At 50.6% G+C, this 16,236-nt stretch overlaps 1 protein-coding gene across 2 annotated transcripts in view; it reads right to left on the bottom strand.

The window, feature by feature from the left end:
* The window catches only part of Col2a1 (collagen, type II, alpha 1), a 33,305-nt gene extending 17,950 nt beyond the window's left edge, over window positions 1-15,355 (bottom strand). The window contains exons 1-18 of one of the 2 annotated variants that reach the window (XM_013018825.1): window positions 15,271-15,355; window positions 10,574-10,780; window positions 9,051-9,067; window positions 8,818-8,850; window positions 8,700-8,732; window positions 8,539-8,592; window positions 8,286-8,387; window positions 7,052-7,129; window positions 6,376-6,420; window positions 6,214-6,267; window positions 5,756-5,809; window positions 4,958-5,011; window positions 4,283-4,336; window positions 4,100-4,153; window positions 3,773-3,817; window positions 3,179-3,232; window positions 1,461-1,505; window positions 696-749 (exon numbers count right to left, since the gene is read on the bottom strand). In XM_013018825.1, the coding sequence (XP_012874279.1) occupies window positions 696-749; window positions 1,461-1,505; window positions 3,179-3,232; window positions 3,773-3,817; window positions 4,100-4,153; window positions 4,283-4,336; window positions 4,958-5,011; window positions 5,756-5,809; window positions 6,214-6,267; window positions 6,376-6,420; window positions 7,052-7,129; window positions 8,286-8,387; window positions 8,539-8,592; window positions 8,700-8,732; window positions 8,818-8,850; window positions 9,051-9,067; window positions 10,574-10,780; window positions 15,271-15,355 (1,122 nt within the window). The remainder of the gene's footprint in view (window positions 1-695; window positions 750-1,460; window positions 1,506-3,178; window positions 3,233-3,772; window positions 3,818-4,099; window positions 4,154-4,282; window positions 4,337-4,957; window positions 5,012-5,755; window positions 5,810-6,213; window positions 6,268-6,375; window positions 6,421-7,051; window positions 7,130-8,285; window positions 8,388-8,538; window positions 8,593-8,699; window positions 8,733-8,817; window positions 8,851-9,050; window positions 9,068-10,573; window positions 10,781-15,270) is intronic. The other variant, XM_013018826.1, reaches the window with a different exon arrangement.
* Between the last annotated feature and the right edge of the window lie 881 nt (window positions 15,356-16,236).

Here is a 16,236-nt window from a genome sequence, read left to right as displayed (position 1 = left end):
TCAGGCCCCCTCACCTTCCGCTGTCCCTCTTCACAATGGGTCTCCTTCACCCGGCTCCCAGGGGGCCTCAGACACTGTCTGGTTGCCACAGAAACCCCCAGGAGGGGAAAAGCAACCTGATGCCAGTGACACATGGAGGCTCCTTATTCATTTTCAGGGACACTGGAATCCCTCCTGGGCTAAGGGGCCTTTTCCCTGAACTGGTTGGCCTCCCACTGGCCTCTATTAATCCTTGAAGAACTCCATTCGAAAGGCTTGGAAGAGCCCAGTTCCCCAAGTGAAGCAGAAACATAGAGGGGGATAGAGGGAAACAAGGAACTATCTCCTTGTCCTGTCCCCCCCCCATACCCTTCTTCCCCAACCCATTTCCCCCCTGCTCCTCCTGGGTCTGCCTCACTTTTAGATTCTTCTTCCCTTCCCTCCCTGTCTTCTGCTGCCTCTGAGGTCTTGTCTTCGGTCACCTTCCCCACTCTGATACTATCATGGGGCCTCCAACCTCTATCACCGCCATTTTATAGCCAGCTGGGGAATCTGGGAAAGCCAGTTTTTCTTCCTTGTTTCAACAGAGTGTCAGTGAAATGAGTGGGGGACCACAAGAGATGGGAGACTGCCCCAGGAAGGGGAAGCTCCTAGCAAAGAGATCAGGAGCTTCCCAACCCTCTAAGACTTCCCAACTTGATAAGCAGGGCACACACCTTAGCACCAGGAGCGCCAGGAAAGCCAGGACCACCAGCAGGACCGACAGGACCCTGGAGAGAAGAAGAGGTACAGAGGTGGATGTTGTATCCAGGTAGAATCTCTCCAGTCCCTCCAAAGAAGACACTCCCACTCCTCACTCCTTCCTTATTTTGCTCTATGTCCATTATGGCTAGTAGTCCCTGAACATAGACTGCCTGCCCGCCCCCCACCATTGCCTGCTGAAGGAACTCCAGAAAGATGCCTCGCTTTGCCTCTCGTTGCAAGGCAAAGAAAGTGTCTAACTTTCATACACATGGTGAGAATGGATGTACTGGCACTTGAACTCAGGACCTAAGAAGTTTTGCTCTCAAGGCAGGCACTGTACCAAGTGAGCTATACCTCCGCTTCCAGCTTTTTACTGGTTAATTGGAAATGAGTCTGACAAACTCTCCTGCCCGGGCTGGTTTTGAACCATCATCCTCAGATCTCAGCCTCGTGAATTAGCTAGGATGACAGGTGTGAGCCACTGGTACCCAACAGGATCAGGTGAGAATGGACATTTCTTTGATTTCCCTTCTCAAAATGACTGTTTCAAAGGGTGTTGGCTTAAAAAAAAAAAGGCAAAGCTATAAAGCTGGGTAAGGATAAGGGCATGGAACATCCTTCCCCTTCCTCCCTTCCAGTTGGGGCAGGTGCTACAGCTGCGTCAAGGATGGTGTAAAGACTGTGTGGCTTGCTTAACAAGGCTGAACAAATGACTGCAGTGGATGCAATGTACTTACTGGAGGCCCAGCAGGGCCTGGCTGGCCATCATTGCCCCGGGCACCCTGTAAGCAAAGAGAAAAATAAGCAAACAATGTGAGAGGCATTTACAGGTCCAGATGTCCCACTGCAACCCCCACCCCCACCCCCATAGAGGATACTGTGCCAGGTATCCCTGGACTAGGAGAAGGACAAGTTATAAGCTGCAGGAGAGTCCATTGTACAAGCCTTGTGTCATCTGTGCAGGTAGGTGGTCAGTGGGCTGGCTCTCCTGGTTAACAAAGCTTAGGTAATTTCCCAACAATTCCATCATTTCTCAAACTCCAGTTGAGAGTTCAAATAGCCATAACTTTAAGGCTGCATTATCACTGAGATTTTGAACTGGATGAATGGCAAATGAAATAATAGTTCAGAAACAGTCCAACTCCAGCGTTAGTTGACTATACATGGGCCTTGTTATCCTTCGTGGTTAAGGCTGAGCTAAGATCTCCATCATTTTGCCTCTGTGCTCTGGCTCAGATAAGCTACTCTTAAGGAGAAAAAAAAAAACTTGCATTTTCCTCCCACTGCATCAGAAAGCAGTTCCCTGAGGGATCACAAGGCCCCAGCTATGGTCCAAGAGCGACACCTGAGATCTTGCTCAGGCCTGGGAGGCTTGACTGGGAGGCAGAGCAAGGAAATATTGCCAGTTCCTTTTCAATGGGGCTTGTGCTTTGAGGCTTCCTTCTGTTTGTGGTGAGCATCCCCTAGATCCTCTTCCAGGGAGCCCATAGGATCTAGGAAGCCATCAGTCTGGACACAGCTAGACTAGGAAAGGACTTTTCCCCAGCTGAGCCCTGACTACTGGTTTCTGCCCCTCTTGAGCAAAGGAGAAGGATGCCTTATAGGAGTTCAGTCTATCACCTGGCTGAGGTCCATTTGTCCTGACTGAGATTCTCCAGATTAGCAATCAGCAGGAAAGCAAGACAAGACTTAACTGAAGAAATGACAGAGGAACCACACTCCAGTATTCCTTGCAGCCTTTCTATGCTGGCCTGGCTGCTTCCAGAAACTGTGTTCCTGGGAAGGCCCTGGGAGCATCTTCTCCCCAGGGAATGGCCTGCAGAGATCCAGGGCTGGGCATGTGCAGAAGAGAGCTGCCTTGCCCCAGGCCAGCACCAGGCTAATCCACAAAAATGCAATGTTTCTTGGCAGACCCAATGCACTCTCATCCTCCTCTCATATAAAGTAACCCTGAAGCAAGGCACTTGGGCCACACTGGCTGACAAATGAGAGACAAAGTCTGCTTGTTATTTCACTAATCTGCTACATGGGGAAATCTCTGCCAAAGAGATGCATGGTCTAAAAGCAGTACCACGGAATGAAATTGATTTAGCTTGGCCAGCCCTGAAAGGATGTAAGGCAGGAAGGGCTCCGAGCTTTGGTGGCTGGGTTTAGAAGCTAGACAAAGCATAATCTTGCTAAAATAGGCCTTTTATCACATCACTTACCTGGCCAAGCACCTACAAGACCTCTCTATTGCCAAAGGATCCAAGCTAACCACCTCCATGGGGCACCTGGGTCCTCTACTGCCTGCCAGTAATTTTCCTTATTAATTAGAAGTCAGCAGAGTCAGAGGCTGCAAAGTACCATTTGTGTGAAGCTAGGTAACTTTTTGTGCTGTTATTTCCTCTTCTGTAAACTGGAAAGGAGACTAGAACTAGCCTAATATATGGGCATCTGGTGACATCTGACTTACCGCAGCACCAGCAGGGCCAGTCCGTCCTCTCTCACCAGGCAAGCCTCGGGGACCCTGGAATACACACCAGCACAGCCCAAAGTGTGAGTTGCTTTAACAGTGCTCTCTGTGATGACTTCTACCTAAAGTCCTTCCTGGATGCAGAAGGTAAGACTGCCACACCCAGGAAGCAAAGACAAGCAACTCCTTATGGTGCTTCCTTCCTGGCCCAGCCACCACACTCAATGACAAAGCATACAGGTTTCTTCCAGGCAGAACCCGTGTGTGCTCCCTTGCTACCTCTGGGGAACCTTGTTGCAGGCACAGCTTGTGTCTTACGATGGAAGAGCTCTCCCAAATGTTGAGAACTTTTAAAAAACGAAAGCATGCTTAAGTGTGTGACTATTTCCTAATCCAAGGAAAAGCTGGTAAAAATCTTAAGTCACCCATCTCCTCCTACATACTGTTTTTGCTCATCATCAGATCAAATTGATTAAATTGAATATGTGCTCTGCAGGAAGGGAGCTTTAACGTTAGGAGTGCATCTTTCTTCCAGGTGTCAGGAACATAACATGTCTGCTGACCTTTCTGTATGCAGGTAGCATTCATACTCACCATTGGGCCTGGAGAACCATTCTCGCCAGGAGAGCCACTTTCACCCTGGGGGTGGGGGGAGGCAAAGGGAGACAGAGGAAAGAGGCACAGGTCAATGTTCTGGACTCTAGTCTCTAGACATCTCTCAAAGAAGCCACTGGAAATTGGGGGTCATTCAGCTAGTACTGACACAGTCCAACTTTACTTCTGGGAGGGGTAATTCTGCAAACGCTGGGACCTGCTGTCTGGGTGTTTGCAAACAAGGATGTCCCAGTATCCTACCCCTATCAATCCTGCAGCACCCCATGATCCCCATCCTCAATCACCATGTGCGTGGCAATCCCTTACCTTCACACCTGGAGCACCAGCTTCTCCCTTAGCTCCATCTAGGCCTGGGTAGCCCTAAGGAACAAGAGAAAGTATTCAATCACACGTTGAGGGACCCAAACTGAAAGGAATCTACATGCGCTTACATGCTTCCTCGCCCCCAGACAGCCCCTGCCCTCCAAAGCTCTCACCCATCATACTTACTCTGTGACCTTTGACACCAGGAAGACCTGGGGTTCCTGGGAAGCCTCGAGCACCCTGCAATCCAAAGGGGAGACACTCAGGACTAGAATAGGATGGGGTGACTGTTGCATGGAAACCCTGCAGAGCCAGCCCACTGGAGCTACCAGCAAGGGGAATGCATCCTGGTTCCCGGATCCTCATCAAGCCAAACCCAGGTCCCCACCAGCTAGAGCTCCCCTATCACATGCTTTCACAAAGATGATCCTAAGCATAAATGCATAAGACTCTTAGGCATCATCAGTACGTGTGTGTCTCTGTGTGTGTATGTGTGTGTGTGTGTGTGTGTGTGTGTGTGTGTGTGTGTGTATCAGGGAGAGAGAGAGAGAGAGAATGCTTGGGCTTGAACTCAGGGCCTGGGGGCTATCACTTAGCTCTTTTGCTCAAGACTAACCCCTTATACTTGAGCAGCAGCTCCACTTTTGGCTATTTGTTGGCTAACTGGAGATAGGAGTCTCATGAACTATCCTGTTCAAGCTGGCTTTGAACCATGACCTTCAGATCCTGGCCTCCTGAGTAGCTAGGATTACAGACATGAGCCACCAGCTCCTGGCAGTACTTGGTTTTAAACTGACCTAATTGAACAGGATGAGCTGAGTCTGGGTAAGATGTTTGTGGCTAGGAAAAGTAGAGCTTTACCTGAGGGCCAGGAAGGCCTCTTTCACCAGATTTTCCAGGTTTTCCAGCTTCACCCTGGAAAGAGAGAGAGATACTTAATTTTCCTCGAAAGATAAATTAACATAGTTGGCCTGCCTGCTTTAGAACTGATGTCTCCCCTGGTCCTCCATGTCTTTCCCTACCTGCCTACCCATCCTGGGCATCTCCTATAGATGAATGCCTTCTGAATGAATGAACCTCCCTGAATGCTTTCTCATGGGTCACAGTTTATTCATTTGCAAGCTCCTTGGTCCTCACAGACTCTGACAGGCTTTGCTGTCCTTTCCTGGGCTCTGAAGACTGGGTTAGCATGTCCTTGACCTTGAGAGACTTGAATGTCCAATGCAATTCATGCCAACTGCTTGAGAGAGCCAGCTTCTATCTCTCCACTTCGTTTGCATCCTCCATAGACATCCTGACTCAGACTGAGCTTTCTCTAACTCATTTGCAATTGAGATCATGTTGGAGGCGTTTGTGAAATGATTTTTTTCTTTGTTTTTCCTTCACTATATCTTTCTGCCTTTGTGGGGGGTTCCCCCCCTCCTCTCTCTCTTCTCTCATTTCTCCATTTCCCTTCCTGGAGCCAATGATGTTTTCCTTATTCTTCTCATTGGGCCCAAAATAGTCCCCAGGGAACTGGCGAGATTAGTCAGAAGTGGGCATATTGTGGGCCTCCATCCTGGGGCCTCCCCATGACCCACTAACCTCCACCTCACCAAACTCCCTCTCCAGGTCCTTTCCAATGAAGTAGCTTCTCCTTGACTACTCAGGCATACTTACGTCGTCACCAGGTTTTCCAGGGGGGCCAGGAGGACCACGGGGACCCATAGGACCCTACAAATAAAGGAAGAGAACTTAAGAGATCGATGGAAGAGATACCTAACAGTAGACAAAACTCAGGGGCAATCATTTTGGAAGCCAATGTTATGATAAGAAGAAAGATGGAAGGATCAGATCAAAGGCATGACTCAGATCATAGTGGAAGATGGCACACGGCGCAGGCTGAGGCAGCTCTCAGAGAGAGTTCTTTGGTAGTCCTGTCACTTTGGGCTCTCTGCCAGAGTTCTTCCATAGCTAAAGAGTGACATCTGAATATCCTTTGAGTTACCTGACTGTGGGAAAGAACTGGCAGAGCCTAAGAGGGGAAAGTAGCTGAAAGCGGGGTGGGGGTGGAGGGGGGACTGTCATCAGAGCCCTCCCCCCCCAAAAAAAAGAGAAGTAGATCTACAGGTACTTACAGAGACACCAGGTTCGCCAGGTTCACCGGGATTCCCTTGAAATCCTTGAGGGCCCTAAAAAAAGTTAAGTGAGGATATCAGGTTGAGCCTATAAACTGTGCTAAGATGTAGAGGATTTGACGTGTCTGTAACACTGAGAAGAATAAAAGTCCCAGTACTTACAGGAGCACCAGCAGGACCTGGGGGTCCGCGAGGTCCCATAGGGCCCTGCATTGGAACAGAAGATGAGAATTTTACTGGACATGCTTTATCAGCAGCCTCCTGGGTACCACTGTCTTCCAACCCCAAGCCCAGACAAAGGACAAAGGAAATACTTTGTGGGCAGGGGGCCCACTATGGCCGCTCCCTCTCATTTCCACTCCTCACACAACCATCTATTTTGATTTATAGGCGCCATTTAGACAGCGAGGCTGGCCTTGCTTTCTTCTGGACTACAGCCATGTTTACTAAAGCCTGAGTTTCATTTAGCTTGTGCCAAGTCGGAGCTGCAGGGCTGAGATTTCCTGCTGGAAGCCTGGTGGATGCTGGGGAACAGTAGCTGCTGTCTACATTCTTCAGTTCTCATTCCAAGAGTAACAGTGATCAGCCTTCTAGCACATCAGCTCTATGCATCTCTCCATCCTCATTCTTTAAGTCACTCCAGAGCATCATTAAAACTGGCATCCATCACCATTAAAACCCAAATGCTTTGGGTTAACTAAATGGAAAGGTTACATAACTGAAGGCAAATTGCTGCTCTAAGCAATTATCTGGTAAACAGAGGTTGTCAGATTTTTCTGGCTCTGCTAAGGGTCACTTTCTGCCATGTTGGCTGCAAAGCACTGGGGTCTTTTCTTACCATTGGACCTTGCATTACTCCCATCTGGGCGCCACCAGCCTTCTCATCAAATGCTCCAGCCATCTGGGCAGCAAAGTTCTGCAAATTGACCCAACAACATGAGGAAACAGAAGTCATCAGTCCCCTCTCCTTGCTAGGAATCTAGAGCTGGAGAGAAAGAACTCTCCTCTATGGTCTCTTACTATTAGAGACTAAGCAGGCATTGACCAAAATTGCCAAAGAGGCCTAAGAGTCATTTCCCTGGAAGATGAAGAGTTATTTGGAGAAGCATACTTTTTTGTATGTTTGCTGGTACTGGAACCCAAAGTCAGGGCCTTGAGTATTGTACCTTAGCTTTTTCTGTTAAGACTAGCTAGCACTCTACTACTAAGCCGTAGCATTGCTTCTTTTTTTTTTTTTTAATTTGAGGTGTCTCTTGGACTTTCCTGCCTGGGCTGGCTTTGAACTTCAGTTCTCATATCTCAGCCTCTTAAGTAGCTAGGATTACAGGCATGATCTACTAGTGCTTGGCTTCTACCTAATTATTTTTGTAATCTAAAATATTACATATTACCTAATATGTGGAGAACCATAACTAACACCTCACTATTAAAGGTGTTCTTTGTTCTCTAAGACTTTACTCTTCAACAAAGGACTAATGTCAACAGTCTTGAAATAATTTAATAAGAGATGTAGTAGGCGGCTGTAAGCCTATTTAAGTTTAAGAATTTAAAACATAGCAAACACCAAATGGCCAACCTGCAAGAACTGAGCAAGCATATAATTTATTGACTGGTTTGATTCCAAACACGACTAGCCACACACCTTCACTCAGTGGGGCTCTTTCATAAGAATGAATAGTTGCTTGGAATATACTTGGCAAGGACCAAGAATAAATGTCTCCAGAGGACAGTGGTCACTCTTCTTTCAGAGAAACACAAGTGACCAGTCATCCCCTCCCCAAGTCCCTACACCCATCTGCAAGAGTCAACCACAGGGTACAGATGCCAAGAAACCAGGTAACTGAAAACTTTCTTTACAGAACCCAGTGAGTTTTTTTTTTTTAATCATCCCTTAACACAACAGTCTTAATATGTGATTCTACCCAATTTTAGGCCTGGGGGCGAAGTCCACAGACCGGCTATGTACACACTGGTGACAGCCTGGGGAGTCAGCCAGGTAAATGCAAGTAGCAATTTAGAAGCCACATTTTTGGAAGAACAACCAGAAGAAAGGGGGAAGTAAGGACACTTACCCCACCAAGGCCATGGGGACCAGGAGGGCCTGGAGGGCCAGGGGGACCAGGATTTCCAGGGGTTCCAGGCTCTCCATCTCTGCCACGAGGTCCAGGTGGACCCTTAGTGGAAAGAGAAAAAGGAATCGTCAGAGTGCAGCAGTGTGCCTTGTTTCTGTGCCTGGGCAATTCTTACGAAGTAGCCAGGCATATTGTTGGGCCGTGTGGTACCTGGGAAGTTCACTGAGGTCAAGCAACATTGATCTCTACTCACTTTTTCTCCTTTGTCACCACGATCACCTCTGGGTCCTTGTTCACCTACAGGTCCCTGAAGGTGAATGACAATGGTGAGATGACAGTATGTCCAGGAGTCTATAGAGCAGTAACTTGGATACAGTAAAGGAGGACAGAGAAAGGGATTCCTCTCTTTCTTACCTGAGGTCCGGGAGGTCCTTTAGGTCCTATGATCTGTGAAGGAGATTCAGGGGTTTGCTATTAGAGGGTATGCCCAGGAAATGCAGATACATATTGGGAGAGAACAATTTGTACTTACATCCTTGATGTCTCCAGGTTCTCCTTTCTGTCCCTGAAATATGACACATTCACAGGATTAGACTGAAGAAACCCATTCATTCCCAAGCACAAAACCCTGTCCAGCAGCCCCAGTGTGGAAGTGCCCACTGACAAAGACCTCCTCTGGTCTCTTTAAGAAACAGCCACCAGCCGCAGCCACATCACACTACTTCTGAAGAAGAAAATAGAAAGGCAAGATAAAAGGTCCCTTACCTTTGGTCCTGGTTGCCCTGTAAGGGGGTAAAATATAGAAAAGATTAGATGCCGAAGATGGATAAAAGATACAGCCAAGGAAGGAATAAAACATTTACTATTATTCCACTGACCCCCCCTCTGCTGAGGGTAGGAAGGTGATAGCTGTTCTGAAGTTATTGAGGACCCAGTAAGGAATGGATGGAGGTGGCCCCAGATTTTGTTATTCAAAGGGAAGGCAGAAGGCGTAAGAATAGATGGAGGGCCAGACAAGGGAAAATAAAGACCTCAAGAAGGAAACCAGCATTGTACATGCCTCTCCCAATATAGAAGATATAGTGTGTGCCCCCCCCCCGCCCAGAAGTCAGCAGCTCTCCCTCTACCCAAAGCCCTCCCCGAGGAAGAATTAGGAGCTTAGGAAGTCTTACATTAGGGCAGCATCTCCTTGAAGCAAGCACAAGAAACAGCAGTACATAGGAGTTACCGTAAGCATCACAGACAGCAAGCCCCTCCCCCACCCAGCAGCAAACTCCTACAAGCCAGGCGGTCCACACTTCCCTGGCATGGGCCCCTCAGAAATGAACTGAGAGCCTGCACAAAGGTGCCAGTGTTCCAGAAGTGTTTAGGAAAGGCAACTTCTCACTTCTCTTTTCAACTATCTTCTCAAAGTTAAACAGAAAGGGAACAGGGAGGGCTACCATCTCTGCAGAGAGTCAGGACCTCTGTTTGAGAGCTAAGGAGGGGCTCACCTGTACACATAACCAGCACTGGTTCTGGTGGGGAGTTAACTACCCAGCAAAGCTCAGGCAAGTGGGGCTCTCACCCAGCCTTCACTACTTGAACTCCTAGAGTCTGTCTACTTCAGCAAGCTTGCTTCCCTCCCTCCCTCCCTCCCTTCTTTCCTACCTTCCTTTTGTGGCATATGTTACATTGTATATAGTAATTGTATATAGGGCTTTCTTCATGCCACTTTCAATCATACATATAATATACTTTGACAACTTGCTTCTTAATTGGTAGACAATTCCCAGAAAGGCAAAAACCGTGAGAAAATGCCACTGGTGTCCCATCCCTCCAGGAGTAAACCTGACCCCCTCTGATTCCTGTCTCACTAACAGCACTTTCTACACACTGAGGACCATATGTACACCTGAAGGTTTTCCATGAAGAAGACCAGGTATACCTGACAGCGGAGAAATTAACTCATGATTTGGCCAAAACAGAGCATTTGATTTCCAGTGTGGCTTTAGTAATTTTCAGAGATGACCTCAGAGTAAACACTCCTGTAGACTTGAACCTATCTTTCCTGTGTGCTGGAAGCATCTTTTGGAGGTATGAGCTAGGGAATGCCTCTTACAATGTCCCAGTCTCAGTGAGTTTTAACCTGCACATGAGAAGTGGCCTTTCCTTCCTGCCCTGGCTGCTGGAATCCCATGGATAACCAGCCCCTCTGCTTTGCCGAGGTGACCATCATCCATGTGAGGGTATTTGCTGCAACTGCGAGTAATTTATTTATGTTGAACAAGAAATAAATAAATTACGACCACTGGCAGTGGCGAGGTCAGCTGGGCAGATGGGGCAGCACTCTCCGAAGGGGATTTCAGGGTGGAGGCAGTCTTTCGCGTCTTCACAGATTATGTCGTCGCAGAGGACAGTCCCATTGTCACAGACACAGATCCGGCAGGTCTCAGGCTTCCATACATCTTTATCATTATACCTCTGCCTGCCCTGCAAACAGCTGCCAGCCTCCTCTGCACCCAGTGGAGCAGGAGCAGCAGAGAGTGAGGGACAGGCCAGGCAGGAGCCAGAGAGAAAGAAAAAGAGGTTGAAGTCAACTTGACATAATTCAAATGCTGATGGATGGGGACTTGGGTCACACAGGAAAGATGGAACATAGAAGTTATTTTTTCTGAAACATCATTCATTCTTCTTTGTATTCCACTATATTTATTAGGTGCCTGACAGTCTATTCACCAGTGAAAATTCTAAACCACTCCACTATGCCTAAAGTGAAGCAGAGTTACAGGACTTCATCCTCTGCATCCATCTAGTAGGGGAAAGAGCTATTGTGAGAGACAGCAAGTTGGAAGGTGAGTGAGAGGAGATAAGACTCTAATGAGGAATGGAAAGAAAAGAAGACCTGAGCTTGGGATGTAGTTCAGTGATAAATTAGTTACTTAGTCTGTGCCAGGCCCTGAAAGAAAGAGAGAGAGAGAGAGAGAGAGAGAGAGAGAGAGAGAGAGAAGGAAGGAAGGAAAGAAAGGAGGGAGGGAGAGAAGGAAGAAAAAAGAGGGAAGGGAAGAGAAGAAGGGAGGGAGGGGGGATGGGGAAATACAGTAGCCCAAGAGCAGAGAGGTCATTCTACTTTCTTCTAGGAATTATGAGATTTGCTAAGTACAACTATCAGCTAACATTCAGAGAAAATGCTGAAAATTCTACCCACAACCATTAGAATCCATTCACCAGGTTTCAGAAAATGAAGATAGAATGAGGAGGGGCAGTGAACTGAGAAGCAACTAGAATTAGGATCTTTTCTCATTCTGTATAATATATCAGGACTAGGACCAACCAGGGAAAGGGCAGACCCATTCAAACAACACACTTGGTGGAGGGGAGGGTGGATAAATGACTCCAGAGCCAAGCTGGGGCAAAAGATTCTAAGTGCTGGGCTCCAGTTGTATCCTTCCCTGTAGAGGCCCAGCCTCCATCTGTGGACAGCACCCTAATTTGGAAGACAGGAGGCTTTAATGCCTGATCAGAACTCAGATTGACCAGTCCAGGCCTGGCCTCCAAGAATGCAGACTTAGGGAAAGCAGGGACTGGTCCCTCTCCACAGCGCCATGCTGTCTGGAATTCCTGCTACGGATGAAACCTGTGCTGACAAGGGCGCTTCTCAGAGCGCCAAGGGCTGAAGAGTCCGGACCACGTGCTAGGGAGCGCCCAGTGCTGTTTTTCTCATCAAAATCCCCAAAGCAACGGCAACAGTAGGAGATGAATAATAGCAGAACAGCAGACTCGGTGGGCGTGGACAGAAAACGGGCCTGCCCCATTGCTCTTTATGGAGAGCGAAAAATCTAAAGATAAACCTTTTGGTGTTTTTCCTTTCCCTTTTTCCTTTTTCACTAGAAGGAATCCATTTAGTCCTGAATCACGGGGAAGATGTGTGTGGTGTGGTGGGATGGGGGGGGGTCCCAGGGAAAATATCAAAGCTACTGAAACACACCCACTGCCAAAATTGCTGGAGGTGTGGAATGCAGGCCTGAGGAAACGGGGTGTGTGTGTGTGTGTGGAGAGGGGAGGGGGGCGTGAGTTCACGGTGTCCAGGGTGGACTTGGGAAGAGCCTATCCTCACCCAAAAGAGCCCAGGGAAGAAGCAGGGAGTTGTCGAGGTGGTGGGGGAAGGGGGGGGGCTGCACGGCGAAAGTGGATCGGATTTCTCTCGACAGGCCTGAGGATGCGCGGGGCGCAGGGGCGGGGCCCCGCCTTGCTGCGTGTGAGCTCTGCTGGCGGATTTTTAGCTGTGGTTCTGGATACGGTTCATCCGCAGACAGAGGAAGAGTAAAAAAAAAAAAATTAAAAAGAAAATAATAAAATAAGTGCGATTAAGCCGGGCACAGGCTCACGCCTCGGTAATCCTAGTTACTTAGGAGGCTGACATCTAAGGATCGTAGTTCCCAGCCAGCTTGGGCAGGAAAACTCCGTTGATACTCTGATCTCCAATTAATCATCAGAATGCCAGAAATGGAGCTGTAGCTGAAGTGGTAGGGCGCTTAGCCTTGAGTTCAAGCCTCAGGACCGGCACACACACACACACACACACACACACACACACACACACGGATTAAATGACTGCCCCCAGAGAGGAGCCTGCACCGTAAGTAGATCCCCACGGTGCGGACCGGGGAGGCCAGCCCCCCACCGGCCTGGCGCAGGAGAAGGGCTGCAGATAGCATCCTGGCGCGCCCGATCCGGTTTCCCCATTACCGCCGTGCTGTATAAGCGACTCTTTGTGGCAATGCCAATTAAAAAGCTACCTCTTTCGGGGAACTGTTTTTGCTTCGTCGCCGCTTCGCACGGGGCTGGAGCCCGGGAGGTAGCGGCTGGCGGGCATGGGGTGGGGGTGGGGGCGCATTGTGGGAGAGGGTGTCAGCGAGTCCGGGGGAACCCACCGGACCTCGCCTCTCATGAATGGGGCTTTTCTAGAGCGCATACAGAGCTCGATTCACAGGTCTCCGCTAGGAGCCCGTTTAAATAAATACGGGCAGGATTTCAACCCCATCTGGAAGCCATCGCTGCCAATCTCCCAACGCAAACAAAGGAGGATTGAGGTTCCCCCACACACACCCTCATCAGCCAGGGGCACTTTCGGAGGCGAGGGCTGCGAAATGCAGATGTGGGTCAAAGATGTGGGCCAAGAGTTTCTCAAACTCGTGGAAAGATGGGGAGGAGAGGAGTGGCGGACTCCAGGTTTCTGACATTCCTGAGGTCCACGCAGCCTGAGCCCCCCCCCCACCTCTTTCGCGTCACATCTTTGAGTCCACCGACCAGAGGCGGGGATTTTGGGGGGTGGTTACGTCTATGGAATCGGATGAACCAGGGCGCAAAGTCGAAGAGGAGGAGGAGGAGGAGGAGAGCGAGTGAAAGGTCTGGGGCCCCAAAAGCTGTGGAATTCACCCCTAGCCAAGAAGGATGCAGTAGTGAGAGCTCCCTGCCACTTGAGCAAGCGCTCTAATAGCAGCTGGAGAATTGGAGTATATTATTTTGGTCCTCCAGCTAATTCCACTACCCACTCAAAGAGACAGCTTTGGGGTGGGGGAGGTGTACTTGAAAAATTTCCCTCCAAAATATAGTCAGTTCGAACCCACAGGCCAGAGAACACAACTCCCTTAGTGCGCTTCCTTGGATGGCGCAGCCGGTCTCCGGCCCCCGCCGGGTAGCCGGTGCGCTCGGAGCTGCAGCCCTGCCCCCATCGGGGTCAGCAGGGTAATGAACAGAAAGCCCGCCTGGGCCTTCCGCCTTCCAGACCAGCTCTAGAGACAGCCTGGTGGCAGGCCCACACTTTCTAAGGCAGAAGGACCTCGAGTCCCCATTCCCACCCCCACCCCCCAAGTTTCACCTGCGATTGATTTACAATCTGTACCGTACAAAGACGGGGCTGGAATCTTAGCCTTCGGAAACGTGCCCAAACACGTGGAAAAAAATGCTCCCTACCTAATACACTTTCCAGGCTTCATTTTGTCCTGAATATAATCCCAGACGGGTGCACTTTACCAAAAGAGGAGGTGAAAAGGTGCGGTCTGAAAAGCCCTTGGACCAGACTGTGAAACTGCTGTTCTATAGTCTAGATTCCCATGAAAAAGTTACAGCAAATCGACTCTTCTGTTCCCTTTTCCTGCTAGAGAGAGAGAATCTGGTGGCTCGGTGAAATCTTGAAACTTAGAGAAGTAACTCATTGTAGTACCATGGGAAGTGAGGAGAGGTGGGGGAAGACACTTCAGGGAAGGAGTGCTATTTGGCCGACGCATTCAGGGCAGGTCTAGTTGGGACGTTTTCACCTTTCCGATGGTCTCTGCTCTAATGGGAAATTTCTACAGCCTCCAGTAGAAGAGAGAGTGCACCTTACTCCAGGGCCAGACAGGAGGGGGAGGGAACTCAAGAAGGCGCTGAAGTCCTGCAGCGCCTCTTGGGAGCTTTTCTTTGTGGCCTCAGATTTCAGCCCACCAGTGTCAAGAGTTAAGACAAAAGGCCTAACTCCCTCCCCCACTTTGATCCCTGCAGCCTCTGACCCCCACCCCCATCCCCGGGATGAGGCTGCAAGACATCCCTGTGGCATTTACTCTCCGAGACATCTCCGAGGGCCATGACCTGTTTTGCTGAGCTCTGAATACTTGGGCAAGCCGAATTGTGCGTTTGTGCGCCTAATTATCAAAGCTGGTCGGGGCGGGGGGGTGGGGAACAATGCGTTTATGTCGGTGCGCAAACCTCTCGGATCCGACACTTTGCAAGTTCAATATTCCTGCTCAGCACCCCAGATGATTCCAGAAGCAACCTGCAGGAAGGACGCTGGGACCCAAGCCCCGCATTCGCAGAACTTGCCTGGGTAAAGCAGACCCTGCAGCTAAGTCTCTGCGCTGCGACTCTGGGAGCCAGGCTACGGGAGCCGACCAAGCTGGGGAGGAGGAGGCAGAAGAGGAGGAAGGATGCGCCGGAGGGGAGCAGGCGAGGGGAGTGGGCGACTTACGGATATCCTGGCCCTGACACCGAAGGACAGCGGCGACCAGCAGCGTCAGCAGCACCAGCGATCGGGGAGCCCCGAGGCGGATCATGGTTCACCGCGGGGCCTGGCAGAGCCGTGGCCCGGGCGAAGCGCAGCGAGGGCGGCAAGAGCACGGCGCGGGTCCGGGTCTCTACCGCGCCCTCATGCAGGAGGCCCTCGGAGCAGGAGGAGGAAGCGGGAGACCCGGCAGCCCAGCAGCGCTCTGCGTCCTCTGAGCTAGCCGCTCCCGTTATATGCGCCCTGCTCATCCCAGGCCGGCCAACTCGCCCAAACCGCGGGCCGCCCCCAAGCCCCCCGCGGGGCCGTAACCTGAGACCCCGCCCCCGGAGCCCGCCCGGCCCGGGCCACTGCCCGCACCTGCCGGGACCAGACGCGCCCCCCCACCCCGCCCCACCGACAGCCATGCTGCCCGTCCCCCGCCCTTAGTGTGCCCAGTGGCCTGATCGGGCGGGGCGCAAAAACGGCCCCAGGTTCTCTCCACTCCCCCCCACACACACAATCTGGGACGGAGGCACTGCCCCCCCCCACGCCAACCACAGGCGGGAAGGGGGGGGTCCTCCGGCCCCTCCCCTCTGAGTGCTGCAGGAGTCGGAGGGGAGGGGGGTGTTTGCAGAGACTCAGGCCTCCAGTCCCCAAACCCAGGACGGAAAAGGGGGGGGCAGAGGAGGGGGGCAGAAGGGAAGCAATGGAAAGGAGTAGCCAGGGGAGAGGAGGACCCCATTGGAGGCTTGGAGTTGGGGACATGGAAGTTAGCTGGGCCAGCTTTAGGGAAGGTGGGGTGCCTGTACCTATCTTCTAGCCCCCTTCATCAAGTATCTAGCCCGCGGACTCCCTCCTGGAGGTTCCGAGCAACAGTCCCCAGCCCCTCAGCCTCTAGCTAGGCGCTGAAAGGGCCCCCACTCGGGGCCTGGGACCACCTCCAGAAAGAGC

The sequence above is a fragment of the Dipodomys ordii genome, unplaced genomic scaffold (assembly GCF_000151885.1).
Source record: "Dipodomys ordii isolate 6190 unplaced genomic scaffold, Dord_2.0 Scaffold42, whole genome shotgun sequence".
Lineage (NCBI taxonomy): Eukaryota > Metazoa > Chordata > Mammalia > Rodentia > Heteromyidae > Dipodomys > Dipodomys ordii.
Note: the sequence above shows the minus strand (reverse complement) of the source record. Positions and strands in the feature narration are given on the sequence as shown.